Source organism: Larus michahellis, chromosome 5, assembly GCF_964199755.1.
Source record: "Larus michahellis chromosome 5, bLarMic1.1, whole genome shotgun sequence".
Lineage (NCBI taxonomy): Eukaryota > Metazoa > Chordata > Aves > Charadriiformes > Laridae > Larus > Larus michahellis.
In genome coordinates, this window is record NC_133900.1 from 24,331,937 (window position 1) to 24,345,408 (window position 13,472).

At 42.7% G+C, this 13,472-nt stretch overlaps 1 protein-coding gene across 7 annotated transcripts in view; it reads left to right on the plus strand.

Moving 5' to 3' along the window:
• The window catches only part of LIN54 (lin-54 DREAM MuvB core complex component), a 42,490-nt gene extending 32,143 nt beyond the window's left edge, over positions 1-10,347 (plus strand). For all 7 annotated transcript variants that reach the window (XM_074589178.1, XM_074589181.1, XM_074589183.1 and 4 more), the window contains 6 exons: positions 1,686-1,777; positions 2,934-3,005; positions 5,501-5,603; positions 5,796-5,933; positions 6,628-6,830; positions 7,404-10,347. In XM_074589178.1, the coding sequence (XP_074445279.1) occupies positions 1,686-1,777; positions 2,934-3,005; positions 5,501-5,603; positions 5,796-5,933; positions 6,628-6,830; positions 7,404-7,605 (810 nt within the window). In that variant the 3' untranslated portion in view covers positions 7,606-10,347. The remainder of the gene's footprint in view (positions 1-1,685; positions 1,778-2,933; positions 3,006-5,500; positions 5,604-5,795; positions 5,934-6,627; positions 6,831-7,403) is intronic.
• Positions 10,348-13,472: the final 3,125 nt, after the last annotated feature.

The window sequence follows — 13,472 nt, forward strand, 5'->3', positions numbered from 1 at the left end:
ACAGAATGATGATGGCGCTAAATCAGAATTACAATTAAAGCTTTATTTTCTTAACAGGATTTTTTTTATTAGTATAGCATAGAATTTATAATCGGAATAGCACAGGATTTCTATAAGCAGAATCAGCGTAGTATGGTTTTTATAAGTAATGTAGTACAGAATTTATAATATAACAACTTATAATTTCTAATCCCTTAGATCTTAACTTAGAATTTCTGATCACCTAAACCATCTGCACATCAGGTCAGATCTTAATACGTGGTTTGCTTTATCAATATAACAATCATAATCTGGACTTGAAAATCATAAAAAAGAATACGAGTCACTCAATCCTCAGAGGAAGCAGATGTCAGTGGAGGTGTCCTTGGCTACCAGGGTGTTATGGGTCTCAATGTCCAGCAGCAGTTCTGATCCAAATTCCTCATTTAAGGCTTGTAACTTCTTGATTACGGTGCTATGTGTGCCGTTATGCTTCCCTTGTTCTGTGACAGGGTCATCACCACTACCTGGTTGTCTGGGTGCCCGAGACACTCACAGCCAGTAAGGAAGTGAGTAATTGGCCTGGTGCCCAGGAATCTTGAGGCTGGTAGTGAGGGGAAGAAGAAATCTGTTTGGTTTGTCTACTTGGTTCACAGGACCTTCAGGGCCTGATAATGAGGGGAAAAGGAATGAATATGTGACCCTCTTGGTTACAGAGAATGGCTGCTTGCATTATAAAGTGGTGTTATGTTAACCACATCACCAGGTGTCAGGAACAGGGGGTACCGCTCACACCAGCCTAGGTCTAGGGATTAGTTTTTTGTTCTTTATCAAGATCTGACCAATATTCAGAATGAAAAGGAGAATAAATGAAACCTTCTGCTGAAGGCTGACCATCCAGTCTGTACAAACAAGGACTCTGTCAGCTTATGGCATTACTGCTGCTAACCTCACTGCTGATTCCCTTCTGATTTGTCACAGTTGCAGTTTGGCTCTGAAGACTCTTTACTGTGTCCTTCCAGTCCACTTCCACAAATCTTACCTTAAACTAAAGAATACTATTTGTTGGACCTCCTCTCAAAGGTTGTGTTCCACACACAATCTGTACCCTCTTGCCTGGCCTAGGTCCACATCTTGTTTAGTGCCATCTGTCTTCAGAAACTGTCCCAGCAGGAGAAAATGGCTGTGTGTAGGTAATAAAAAAGAAGGTAGCCCAAAACAGTGTTGGCAGGTTCTTAAGAGGTTTTGTTTTTTTAATGTGAAAACCAAACTGTGGGCCCAGATATGCAGAAAAGTTGGAATGTAAATCATTTTACTTGCTTTTATTTAATTCCGTAATAAGTGGCTTGTGTATGAAGGAAGCTACTAATTTGTGCAGGAAGCAATCCTGCTGTATTGGGGCAGAGTTGCTTCAGAAAAGAAGGGGGAAAATGAGCATGACTTTAGGAGCTGGAACTGTTTGTGGTCTGAACGTTTCTGTGTTGTCTGTAGACACTGTAATAGAGAACAAAAATATCATCTAAAATAATGTTTTTATGCTAAGTTTATGCTTCCTGGTCCAAGTTCTACAAATGTTTAAAGCTGTGCTTGCAAGCATATTGTTTTTATAACGACGTCTGGACAGCTAATTAAAAGATTAGCTACACATACTCTTGTATATACTGCAATTTCTTTTATGTTACATATTAACCTTTTTGTTTTGTTAGCTACAACAGTCATCATATGTATCTATAGCAAGCAACACTGGCTTTACAGGGACATCTAGCATCCAGTCCCAAGCACGGCTACCATTCAATGGGTGAGTGTTTTGGAGGGTGAAAAAAAACCAACCAAAACCACAAAGGAAACCCCTGCAGTATAGGCTGCTGAGTGGGGGAGCTGAGGTGTTGGAGTTTGGTTTAAGGGATTTTCCAAGAAAATCAAGTATACTAGGGTGTAGTAGTTACCTGTGACTAAAGGACATGGGTCTGTCTGACAGTTGAGCCAATCTCGTGATCAAAGGTGTGTTTTCCTTTCTGTTTTTTGAACTTGTGTAGCAGGAAGTTGACCTGAAAGCTCCCTGTTGCTCATTCTTCATTTTGCATCAGCACCTGGGAGCTACAGGCCTGAAATATTTCTCAATGTTGCTGGAAAGAGGTGCTGGAGGATAGGAGGCTTTGTTTTTTTTCAGTCTTGTATTTTTCCTTTAAGAGTGAAAATAACAGCTAAGGTATTATTTTTCGTTTTCCCAATCCAGCAGGCTTAGCTGTTCTGCACAGTCCTTTTGTGCTGTTGTTTGCTGGAAATTGTAAATGCCGAGGTGCTTTTTGTTGCTGCAACCTCAACTGATACAAACTAATCCCAAATCCAGATGCAGCTATTCAAACAAATGGGTTTGATTTAATCTCCCTGGTATTACGTGCAGAAATTGCTGGATAGGGATGGAACGAATCTCATCGAAAGCGATTAGTGACACAAAATCCGAGTTTTAAGAGCATCTAAAGACTCTGTCTGATATAAAATTTATCTATAAACTGAATACCATGTTTTGGCTTGCTTTCCCATTATTCCAGAGCCCTTTTGTTTTTTGGGGGTTTTTTGTGTTTTTTTTTTTTTAAATTCCAACTAGAACAAAAGGAAAGGCACAATCATGGTGTGCGAACATTGGTTGGATCTAGTCCCCCTGCATGCAGAGATGTTCTGGGGAAACTTTCCCTGATACCAGTTTCCAGTTATGATGCTTCCTCCAGCTTTAAGCCTCATTTCTACTGTAGGCATGCAGCCAGATTTGCAGAAAATAACCCAGGTCTTTCTCTGTTGGAAAGGCACTATATATAATAGTTTCTTAAATGAAGTCAGCCAAAAACCTAATGCAAGGGGAATATAGAGATTTTTTCCAAAGTTTTTATTATGAGCTATTTACTTGAATTTAAAACAGTGTGCTTGTATATAAATGCATTTTTCCCCCCCCACAGAATAATTCCTTCTGAATCTGCAAACCGCCCCAGGAAGCCTTGTAATTGTACTAAATCTCTGTGTTTGAAATTGTAAGTACAGCTTGGTTTGGGTTTTTTGGTTGGTTGGTTTTTTCTAAGTCTTATTTTTGACATCATAAATTTATGCCAAGTATTAGAATATCATGTTTTTAAGTACGTCAGAAATGTTATGTCTAGATGCTAATTTAAAGTTGCTGTTGATATTGGTGGAGATGTTGCAATGCCTGTGTAACTTTGCAACTCTTGTGAGGTACATGGACCCTAACATTTTATACATTTCTAACTTTGCAGCCTTGTTGCGTGGTGGAGCCAATTCCACTCAGCAGCTGTAGTTGTGTTGTTGTTGCTATGAGTGAAATGACTTGCCATGGTATCAGCAGTGGGCATCTACTGTACTTTGGGGAAGTGCATCAGTAATACCATGCTGTATAAAGTACTTAAGAAAAGATATACAGACCAATTTTTCTGCAGTGACTGAATAGACAAGTGATTCTTCACTGATAGGTGGGAGTCTTACTCATCCTCATGAGATATTTTGCTATTCCATTCAGTGTCTTTGTAAGAATTTGACATAAAAGCATTTTAAGCTGAGGAGATGCTAAGTTTCTTTAACTTGAGGCAAAGTCGGTTTACTGATTTTTTTTTTTTTTTTAATTAATTTTTTTTTGGAGGGGGGAGGGAGGGTAGTAACAGGAGGAGATACTGAAATTAATCTGTGGTTCCCTGAACCCTAGACAATTTCCAAAAGGAGGAAATTGCTGGTGTGCTACTCAAAGGCAAAGTGATGCAACAGTATCTGAACCCAAGTGAAGTGTATTTAAACTTCTTGGCTTGGGTTTCTTTTTGTGTAATGCACTCCACCTCTATGTGGGGAGGTGTGCTCTGGGCTTCCTGCCTCAAAATTGTCTGTTGCACAGAAGACATGGTAAACGGGGACATGCGTAGCTGTTTTTTCAGATGTTTTGCAATATACATGACTGACTTCATAGTGCCAAATGTATGTTAGATGCTTAGGGTTTTCCACTTATTTTAGTCTTTGGTGCCTAAAAGCTCTAGAAATCACAGGAGAATAATGGCATTGCTAGTGATGCTTTGCACCTTCAGAATGCTGTTTGGAAACAATTTTTTCCTGTAAACTTCTGTAATTATATCTTTAAGTTGCTAGGCATTGGTGCAGAGCAAATGGCTAATTCACTCTGGCAAAGGTGCTTTCTCGCTAGTAGAACTTTTTCCCATCTGGAAGAGGAGTTGCTTTTTGAATGAAATGTTGAAATGAATATTGAAGGTAGGCACATAGCCTACTCTACAAAGAAGAGAACTTGAAGAAGTTATTTGCTCACTGATGCTCTGGGTTGATGCTCGTGCTCTTTGTTTCAGAAACTACTGAATTCTAAACAGGACAGAAAGGAGAGCTATTGCAGGTTCTAAAAGCTTTTGATGGAGTTTGTCCCTGGGACCATTCAGGATGCTAAAAAGTACCAAAATGCAATTCAGTCAGATAAAGGGTTGTAGTGGACTCCAGTGCAGCCATAATCTAGTTCTTGTAGTGTTACCCTGGGCAAGCCGCAGGAAGCCAGTTTTGCAAGGGGTTTAGGCTCCTCAAAATGAACATACACTCCTAGCGGGATTTGAAAAGCAACTGAAGAGGATCAGTAGTTTCCATCAGCTATAGCTGGAGGTGGTACTGGAAGCATTGAAACATGACAGAGTTTGTCGTGGCCCAAAGCTGTGTTTGAGCTGGGGATGAATGTGGTGCTTCCATGTATCAGACCTGTGGGGTGGCGAGATTTTTTTTCTGTTGGGAGGTAGCAGAGGTACATAAGAGGCATGGCAACGTGATTGGCTTTTCCTGTCTATGTTTTGCTGCTTTTTATTCGCGTACTTGTCCCTTTAAAGAAAAGTCTCTGATAACCATAGCTTTACCCTCATTCATATCCTTTCCCTGGTTACCTGTGCTTCAAAGCCTATGAGGTGTTATTCCTTTTCTATTCTTCTATCCCTGCTTTGGTGAACTCTGCCTCAATTCACAGGTGCAAACAGCTTATGGTCAAAACTAACAAAAAAAGGCTTGTTGCTGTATTAGTCAGTTTGCCTGTTGATTGGTACTCCAATTGCTTGCCTCTTGTTTCAGCTATATGAGAGCTCCTGAAGGCTAACTTGAACTGGCTGGGTCAGGAACTGGCTATGAGGTGGCTGCAGCAGCTTGGCCCTCAATACATGGCTCAGCCACCCAGGAGTCACTCCATGAAAAAAGTCTAATTAGCTTCTCTTGCTGCTATGGGGACCTGTGCTGTGCAAACATCACCTCAGACAGACACTCTTGAGCTATACCCACGTCTTTAGACAGCATCTAGACCTGTGCTAGAGAATTTAGGCCTTGCAATGAGATTGATACCACTAGTACACATGGACTTGAGCACAGGGTGACCCTTACCCTTATTGGTGCCTGCGCTTATCACCAGACTAGGAACTTCTGCTACTGCCATCAGTGCTAAAGCCAATGTAATGGTTGTGTTTACAAATGCCTTCTGCATCTTCTGTTTCAGGTATTGTGATTGTTTTGCAAACGGTGAATTCTGCAATAACTGCAACTGTACAAATTGTTATAACAACCTGGACCACGAAAATGATAGGCAAAAAGCAATAAAGGTGAGGGGCTTCTTCCCCTGCCCCCGGGATAAAAGCCATTTAGCTTGTGTCTTCTGAAGCTATGGCGCAGGGCAGAGTGGGTGCATAATGCCCTGATCTCCCCCCACATCTGCAAGGCTTAAGTTCTTTTATTGCACCTCTAAATCCTGCTCCCTGCATGTAGTGACTGACCCTTTGGGTCTGCATTGACAGGCCTGCCTTGACAGAAACCCTGAAGCATTCAAGCCCAAAATAGGGAAAGGAAAGGAAGGAGAATCAGATCGGAGACACAGCAAAGGGTGTAACTGTAAACGCTCGGGATGTCTCAAAAACTACTGCGAATGCTATGAGGTATGAAGCATTATGTCATCTTAAAGATAATGGCTTTTTCCCTTTAGTGCTGCAACTTCTTTGATTTGCTTTGTCTCTTTGTATTTTTATAATGTTTTATCTTCCTTTCTATTGATATAAAATTATCTCTTCTTCCAGCAGTTTGCATGTAGAAAGCCACATATGTGGCAAAATTGATCACTTTGGTTGTCGGTTGTATAAGTTTAATTTTAAACCATGTAGCAACTTTGAACTCAGGCTTGGATTTGTCCTTTACTGAAGAGCAGTATTTCCTAAAGAAATCTACTGCACCAAGTCCCTGGTGGAGTTGAAGCAGCGTCGCACATGTGCTCTGGGATAGCACATGTCTGCGGAAGACAAAAGGAAAGGTTGTTCTGTCAGCTAACTGATCAGTCTGCGGATGCAGAGACAGTGGCAGACTGACCTCTCTTATAGCTTGACCACCTAAATTCCACCAGAAACAGTAGGTTGGTGAGGAAGGGGATGAGTGGGAAACCATTGATTTGCATGTAATTCAAGTATACATTCTGGGAAGGCATCTCAGTTTGAGGTGAGAATTTAGAAAGAATACTACTTGGGGGTTTCTTCTAGTGGCTAATTGATAAGAGATTAAAATGAAATCTTTCTGTTGTGGCTTGACATAAAGGGAGTCAAGGTTGCAAGAGGTTTCTCATGTTTTGTTTGTTTCTTTCAGGCAAAAATCATGTGTTCTTCCATATGCAAATGCATTGGCTGTAAAAATTTTGAAGAAAGCCCTGAGCGAAAGACATTGATGCATTTAGCAGATGCTGCAGAAGTTAGAGTCCAGCAGCAGACTGCTGCAAAGACCAAGTTATCTTCACAGATCTCAGATCTGTTGACAAGGCCAACACCAGCACTCAGCAGCGGTGGTGGGAAGTAAGTTAATGCAGCACCCTGTTTCAGTTGCTTCTAACGTGTTTTTTCTGATGTATGTGACAGGTATGTCCCTATCACCTTTGAATATTATCTGTGTAAGCTGTAGAAGCGGGAGCTCTCAGGTGAATGGAGCTTTTTGTTCACAAAACCGTGCTTTCTGGGGAACCTAGGGTATGCCAAGGTTAGCTGCGTTCAAGCACGTAACCAAGTGTCGTCTTCTCATGGTTGCCCATGTGCTCACAGAAAGTATGGAGTACAAGTGTCTCATTTACTGAGAGGATGTAGTCCTTGAGCTGCCCTTAGAGTAAAAGCTGGAGAATTGTTCTATGTAGGTGGGCATTTCAAAGTCTATGTCGAAATGTAAATCAATGGAGGCAGGCACCAAAGCACAACGGCCCACCAGTTCATTTGACTAACTGTGGCTTATCCACTCCCTGTTGGTTGTCTAAAGGCTCTTGGAAGCAGTGGGACAGATGAAATCTCATTGGTCCTTGTACTAAAAAGTTGCCCTACCCTGGAGTTAGGTGCCTTGTGTGTTTTCGCTGAGACTAAGTAAATCTTTCTTTGTTTCAGGCTGCCCTTTACGTTTGTAACCAAGGAGGTAGCTGATGCAACCTGCGAATGCCTTCTCGCACAGGCAGAGCAAGCAGAGAAGATGGGCAAGTCAAAAGCTGCAGCAGAGCGCATGATCCTGGAGGAGTTTGGACGGTGTTTGATGAGAGTTATTAACTCTGCAGGGAAGTCCAAAAGTGACCCTTGTGCCATGAACTGCTGACTCGTGCACATGAGCCACAACAAAGCGGACTGAACAGAACACTTAAGGCACAGGGACACTTTGGTTTGGCATAGAGGATTTAATAATATTTGTTAATTTGGTGCTTGTTGTAAATTGACCTGTTAAAGATTGAAAGAAGAAAATCTTTTATAACAAGATGTAGAGCCTTTTAAATCTTAGCTAAATCCTCTTCTACTTCAGACAATGCCTAAAGGTCAATTCTTCTTCCCCATGTACAGCTTTTACCTTAGATTTCTTAAAAATTAGATGTGTTCTCCCCTTTCCTCCAGAATGATTGCCTGAAGGGCATATATAAATTATTATGATATATGTTATTTACAGTGTATGGAGTTGCATCACGTTGTGCATACAGCAAAGCACAGGTGATGTCAACAGCCAGGTGACACTTTTTGCGACAGGCCCATAATAAGGAGGTATCAGTGATGCAAGATAGTTCTGAAAAAAGTGTGTAAAAATTAGCATCTAAATGGAAGGTAGTACTTGTATGTAGGACCTGACACAGCATGTTCCTTCAGCGCATGGAGCACTCTGAAAGAGACAGGCAATAATACAGAGGGATTTCTTGCAGATTTAGCATTGGGCAAGTGGTGGAGTATCTCACTGGAGCAGGGCTCAAGGAGTTTAGTGGCGAATGGTATTAATGGGGAGTTTTTTGATAGGAATGTGGCTGAGAGCTCAGATGTTTCTTAAGCTGGAACTTGAAGGCTAAGACAGTGGTCTGTTCTCAGAAGTGAGGAAGAGCAGCCACACCGCAATGTCAGACTGTCTGCCCGGTGTGCAGTGTTACTGAAGTGTACAGTGTTACCTAAGTGTGCAGCAGATGGATGCTGTTGCTTAGGTGAAGCTTAGTTTTTCAGAGGTCTGCAGCAGCCTAATCCCTCACTGGAGGTAGGGCTGTGCAGTCCATTGTGTTTTCTAGGATCAAGCTGTAACCCTGGAAAAGTTTTTAAGTCTGAGAAGCTGAGGTCACGTGAGACAGTGGAATCACAGTTGTCTTAATGAGGACTCGGGACAATCTGCATCTGAATCGACTTGCAAACGCAGGTAGGGATCATGTTCAGCCTGGTTGTGGGTCTTCAGGATGTTGCTTCCCTGTATGTTGACAATTTACTTGGTGCAAGTTTTTTTTAGTGTTGGTTAGAGTGACTGTGAGAACTGTGATCAGAGAGGATGCTAGCACAGAATCAGGATTGCTACCAAAACACATACACAGATCCTTTTGCACAAAGCGGGAAGGCAGGGGGAATCAGCTATAGCTGTGTACAGACTAGGACAGGGGACTTTTTCAGTATTTGTTACAGGCAATCTCAGATCACATTTTTGATAGTGAAACACATTTGCAAAATTAAGCTGGTAGGTTACTTACCTACCACGAACGTCAAAACCATGTTTAATCATAGGCATTTTTATTACCTGTCTCACTGCAGCCTGAACTAGCTAGGTTTTCCAAAACTGATTTTGTATTCCTCATGTGAAACTGTAAATACGGAGAAATGCAGCAGAGCTCTTCCTCCAGGTTTTTTAGCAGGGCCAGGCTGGGGAAAGGTAGGGACTAGGCAAACCAGCAGCAGAGCTAAGTGCCTACATGTGTGATGGCGATAGGATGGGAGGATGCTTCCACTCCTGTCTTCACCTCACAGTCCTGTGCACTGAGCGGAAGGCCCTTTCTCCTCGACCCTTCTCTGGTGTCCCCTCAAAATGCCTTGGGGGCACGAAGGGCTTGGGAGGCGGGCAGCAGCAGTGGCAGGCCAGTTGAGTGGCCATTGCAGAAAAGATGTGATCTGCCAGACACTGTCCGAAGGGCCCTGTCTGCTATTAACATCTCCCTGAGCATAAATAGCAACTACATTTGTGCAAATCTCTGAAAAGGGAATCCACCTCTTATGTAAGTAAATGCCATTTTTTTCATAATTAGGACTTGGATTTACTAAAAAATCAGTGCAGTAACTTTACCTGTAGATAGTGCAGATATTCAGTTTACTTCTAGTGACCTAATATAGTATGTCCAGTAAGATTTGTATAAATGTAAATTAGTGTAAGTGAATAAAGTAATACCTACTTACGTTATTTTTCAAACAGATTGCAATATGCCTTCTTTTGTTTAGATTTCAATCCATGTTAATTTTGTATATATTCCGTGTCTTACTCTAAATAGCACCTTTTGTGATGTGTATTTATATACAGTGTGCAAAAACACTTGTGAAATTTAGATTACAGTTGTAATTATGTATGATGGCATTGCTTGAGAATATTTTGCTTGTAAAGACTTTCAAGGTGCAATCAAATGCTCTTAGTTCTTCTATTTTGTTTTGAACAAGCTTTCTCAAATATTAAGCTTGGATTCTTTTCTCCCCTCTCCCTGATATAGAATGTGTGAATTGGTTTTTGTACTTCCTTAGCCATTTGCATCAAACTGCTGGACAAGATTTACAGTCAAGTTCATCCAGTTACATAAAAATAATTGGGAATGGGGCAAGGGTTCATTTTCTAGTTGTGTTTACATCTAAAAGTAGAAAAATTAAATTTATATTTACTAGACCTATTCAAAGAATACACTTTTCTATATTGTACAAATAAAACAGTCAGATAAATCACAAAGAAAAATAAACATTTATACTATTCTGTAAATACGATTTATTTTTTTTTTGCACTCCGTTCCTTCAGCACTGACAAATGTACACAGCAGATTTTCACTGAAATATCAAAATAAATCTGTTAACGCTAGGCCTACTTCTGATGCAAGTACTAGCTTGGATTTTCAGTATGAGATTGAATCCTACCAGGGATAAACCCTTGGTTACTGGCGTACTGCCACGCATAGCAATTTGTGGCACAGTTCATAAAGGGCCAAAATGGGTCAACCAAGCCAGCATCAGGTAGTTGAGTCCACGTGATAATTTCTTTTAAAGCTTTTAATTAATTTCTCATTAATGAGAGCGCTTTTTTTTTTATGTGCACTGGCTGGACAACAGTCAGGCTCAGACTGAGCAGAAAGATGTGCAAGGCCATTCTGCAGTGCCCTTGAAGACAGCAGGGTGCTACACAGAGCTCATTGAGAATCACGGGCAAAACTTGGAGGCAAAGCTTATCGAGAGCCTTAGACTCCCTGCTAGCAGCACGCAATGCACTGTTTTCTCGTGGCATTTGTGTCTTTTAATGTCTCTCTTGGGGAGGAGGTTTGTGAGCTCTTACGAAGCTGTATTATTCAGTTGCACTATAGAATACAAGTTAGTTAAGAGAGCTTGTGGTTTGCTTCTGCAAAGTAAAACCTGGTTTTATTTTTGTGCATCAAATTTCTAGGTTCAGCTTTTACTAGCTGCTTGGTAGTATATGATCAATGCTCAGGGAGTCCTAGGAGCGTTGTTAGGATGTTGAGCGAATGAAAGACGTTACTGGACTGAGCTTTTCCCCCCTAGCACACCAGCTGCTGCGAGAGAAGGCTGCCGTAGAGGACTTGGAGAAGGAATGAGGTGCTCAAAGTGACTTAGGGGTGGGCTTGGACGTCATGGAGGACATGGTGCTAGCGAGAGTGGGGGTGTTTCAGAGAAAGATGGTGGATGTCTGAGCAAGTAGTTGCTGGAGCAGTGTCTGGAGTGGTGCAGAAAATCACTTGGTCGCAATTGGGGAGTTATGAATGCTGAAAAATTCCACTGAAATCTAACAGTTGCTGCAGTGTGAGTACAGCCAGCAGTGTCTGTGGTGGGCAGCAGCAGGTCTGTATTTTTGGGAAATAATGGCAATTGGTACAGGGTTCCTGTAACAACTGTCGAGCTTTCTTGTAATATTGGATAACTTTGTTAATTAGATAACTGACACATTTTTTCTAATATCGTGCTTTTACTCAAATGTCATCCTATCAAGCCCTGTAAAACTTCCTCAACATCTCTTGAAAACCTCCGTCATCAATATTTCGGTGAATTACAAAAGGATGTTTGAACTGTGGTGGTCATGGGTATGGGCAGGTGAGCCACGGGAATGCACAGAGCCCAACGTCAGCCTGTCTGCGCAGCAGCTGCCACCGATCGGCACCAACTGCACAAAACCCATCAGAAATTCAGAGATGGGGAAGCCCTGTGTGCAGCACGCCTGCCATGTTTACAACTTCACCCCAGCAGCCAGAAGGTCATGTGCGTCTTCGTGCAAGAGCTTTCTGTTCGGGAGGAGGCTCAGCATGAACTGAGCCAGACAAGCTCGCTCAGATGTAAACAGGAAGTGGCAGCAGGCTTATGTCCAGCTGAAAAAAATGCACAGCGAGGAAGTGCCTGTTCTCCACAGCTCGGCTCATGTTGGGGCTGGAGGTTTAGGCAGTGCAAATGTTACAACATTACATGAGTGCAACCAATCTACCACTGGGATAACAGCAGCGTTTTGCCAGTCGACCTAAAAATCGCCTATATGTGTGGGAGGGAAATAGTTTCCTGCAGAGTCTCTTGGAGATGGAATGTCTCCGCAGCAGTAATGGCTTCAACATGGCTTTTTGCATAGGTAATTGGACTGGGGAAAAAAGTCTATAGAGGTTGTTTTTTTGTACTTCCAGCAGAGAATGGATGAAGCCGCTGCTTTCAGAGCAGAGGTTGAGGAATTAAGTGCAGCAGCTCTGCTCCCACCATGAGTGAGTAGGACTAGAAGAGGAGGAAGAATCCAAACCGACCAGGGACAGTTTTGTCAAGTCACTCGTAGGCAGAATGGCACCTTGAATATTATACCTGCCCCTGGGACATGGTGGATCACCATTTTTCATCCTATCTCCAACGTGCAGCTCAAAAGAAACTGAACAGCCAAGAGTTTTGTGGGAAATCCTTGCCATCTAGCTCTATAGATGCAACTGCTATTTTACATGGCAAAGGGAGGCCATTTAGCAGCAGTTATGCCAAACTTCCTTATTCCAGGTATAGCTTTGCATACCAAGGCAGCTTCCTTGCCATGGAAATGAGGTGACTGAAAAAGCCTATTCTACTTGGTAGCATCAAATCTATGACTGTCTATCAGTGGAAACAACATCTGAAAAGGAGACTGCCTCCTACCCTGGGCTGCAGGATGCTGACCAGCTCTGGGAGGATGGGGCCATGTGGCACAGTTGAGTGGATGACCTGATGGGGCCATGTAATGGCATCCAAAACACTCGCCCTGCTACAGCACATCCATATGCTGGTATCCGGGGCTCCTGCCTAGAGAAGAGGGTGTCAGTGCCCCCTGGGTGCTGCTGGGCACAACAGCCTGGTCACAGCCTCAGTGCTGCCTTCTCACCTTCATGCACAACAGCCTCTCTGCTATCCACTACCTCACTCAGCATCCACTTACCCGCTACCTACTACTTAAGAAACCAAATCCCAGCTCTTCAAGGAGTTAGTCAATAGGACCCCCTGGGAACGTGCCCTCAGGGACAAGGGAGCAGAACAGAGCTGGCACATATTTAAGAACACTTTCCATAAAGTATGAGAGCTCTTGATCCCCAGGTGTACGAGATCAGGAAAGGAAGGCAAGAGACCAGCATGGCTGAGTCAGCACCTGCTGGTCAAACTGAAGCACAAGACGGAAATGCACAGGCAGTGGAGGCAGGGACAGGTATCCTGGGAAGAGTATAGGGACGCTACCAGTTGTGTAGGGATGGGGTCAGGAAGGCCAAGGCTCATCTGGAGCTGAACTTGGAAGGGACACAAAGAATAATAAGAAGAGCTTCTACAGGTATGTCAGCCAAAAAGGAAGGTCAAAGAAAACCCATCCCCGATGAGCAAGACTGTCAGACTGGTAACAACGGACAAGAAGAAATCTGAGGTACTCAAGAACTCTTTTGCCTCAGTCTCCACTGGCAACCTCTCTCGCCACACCTCTCATGTGGATGGACC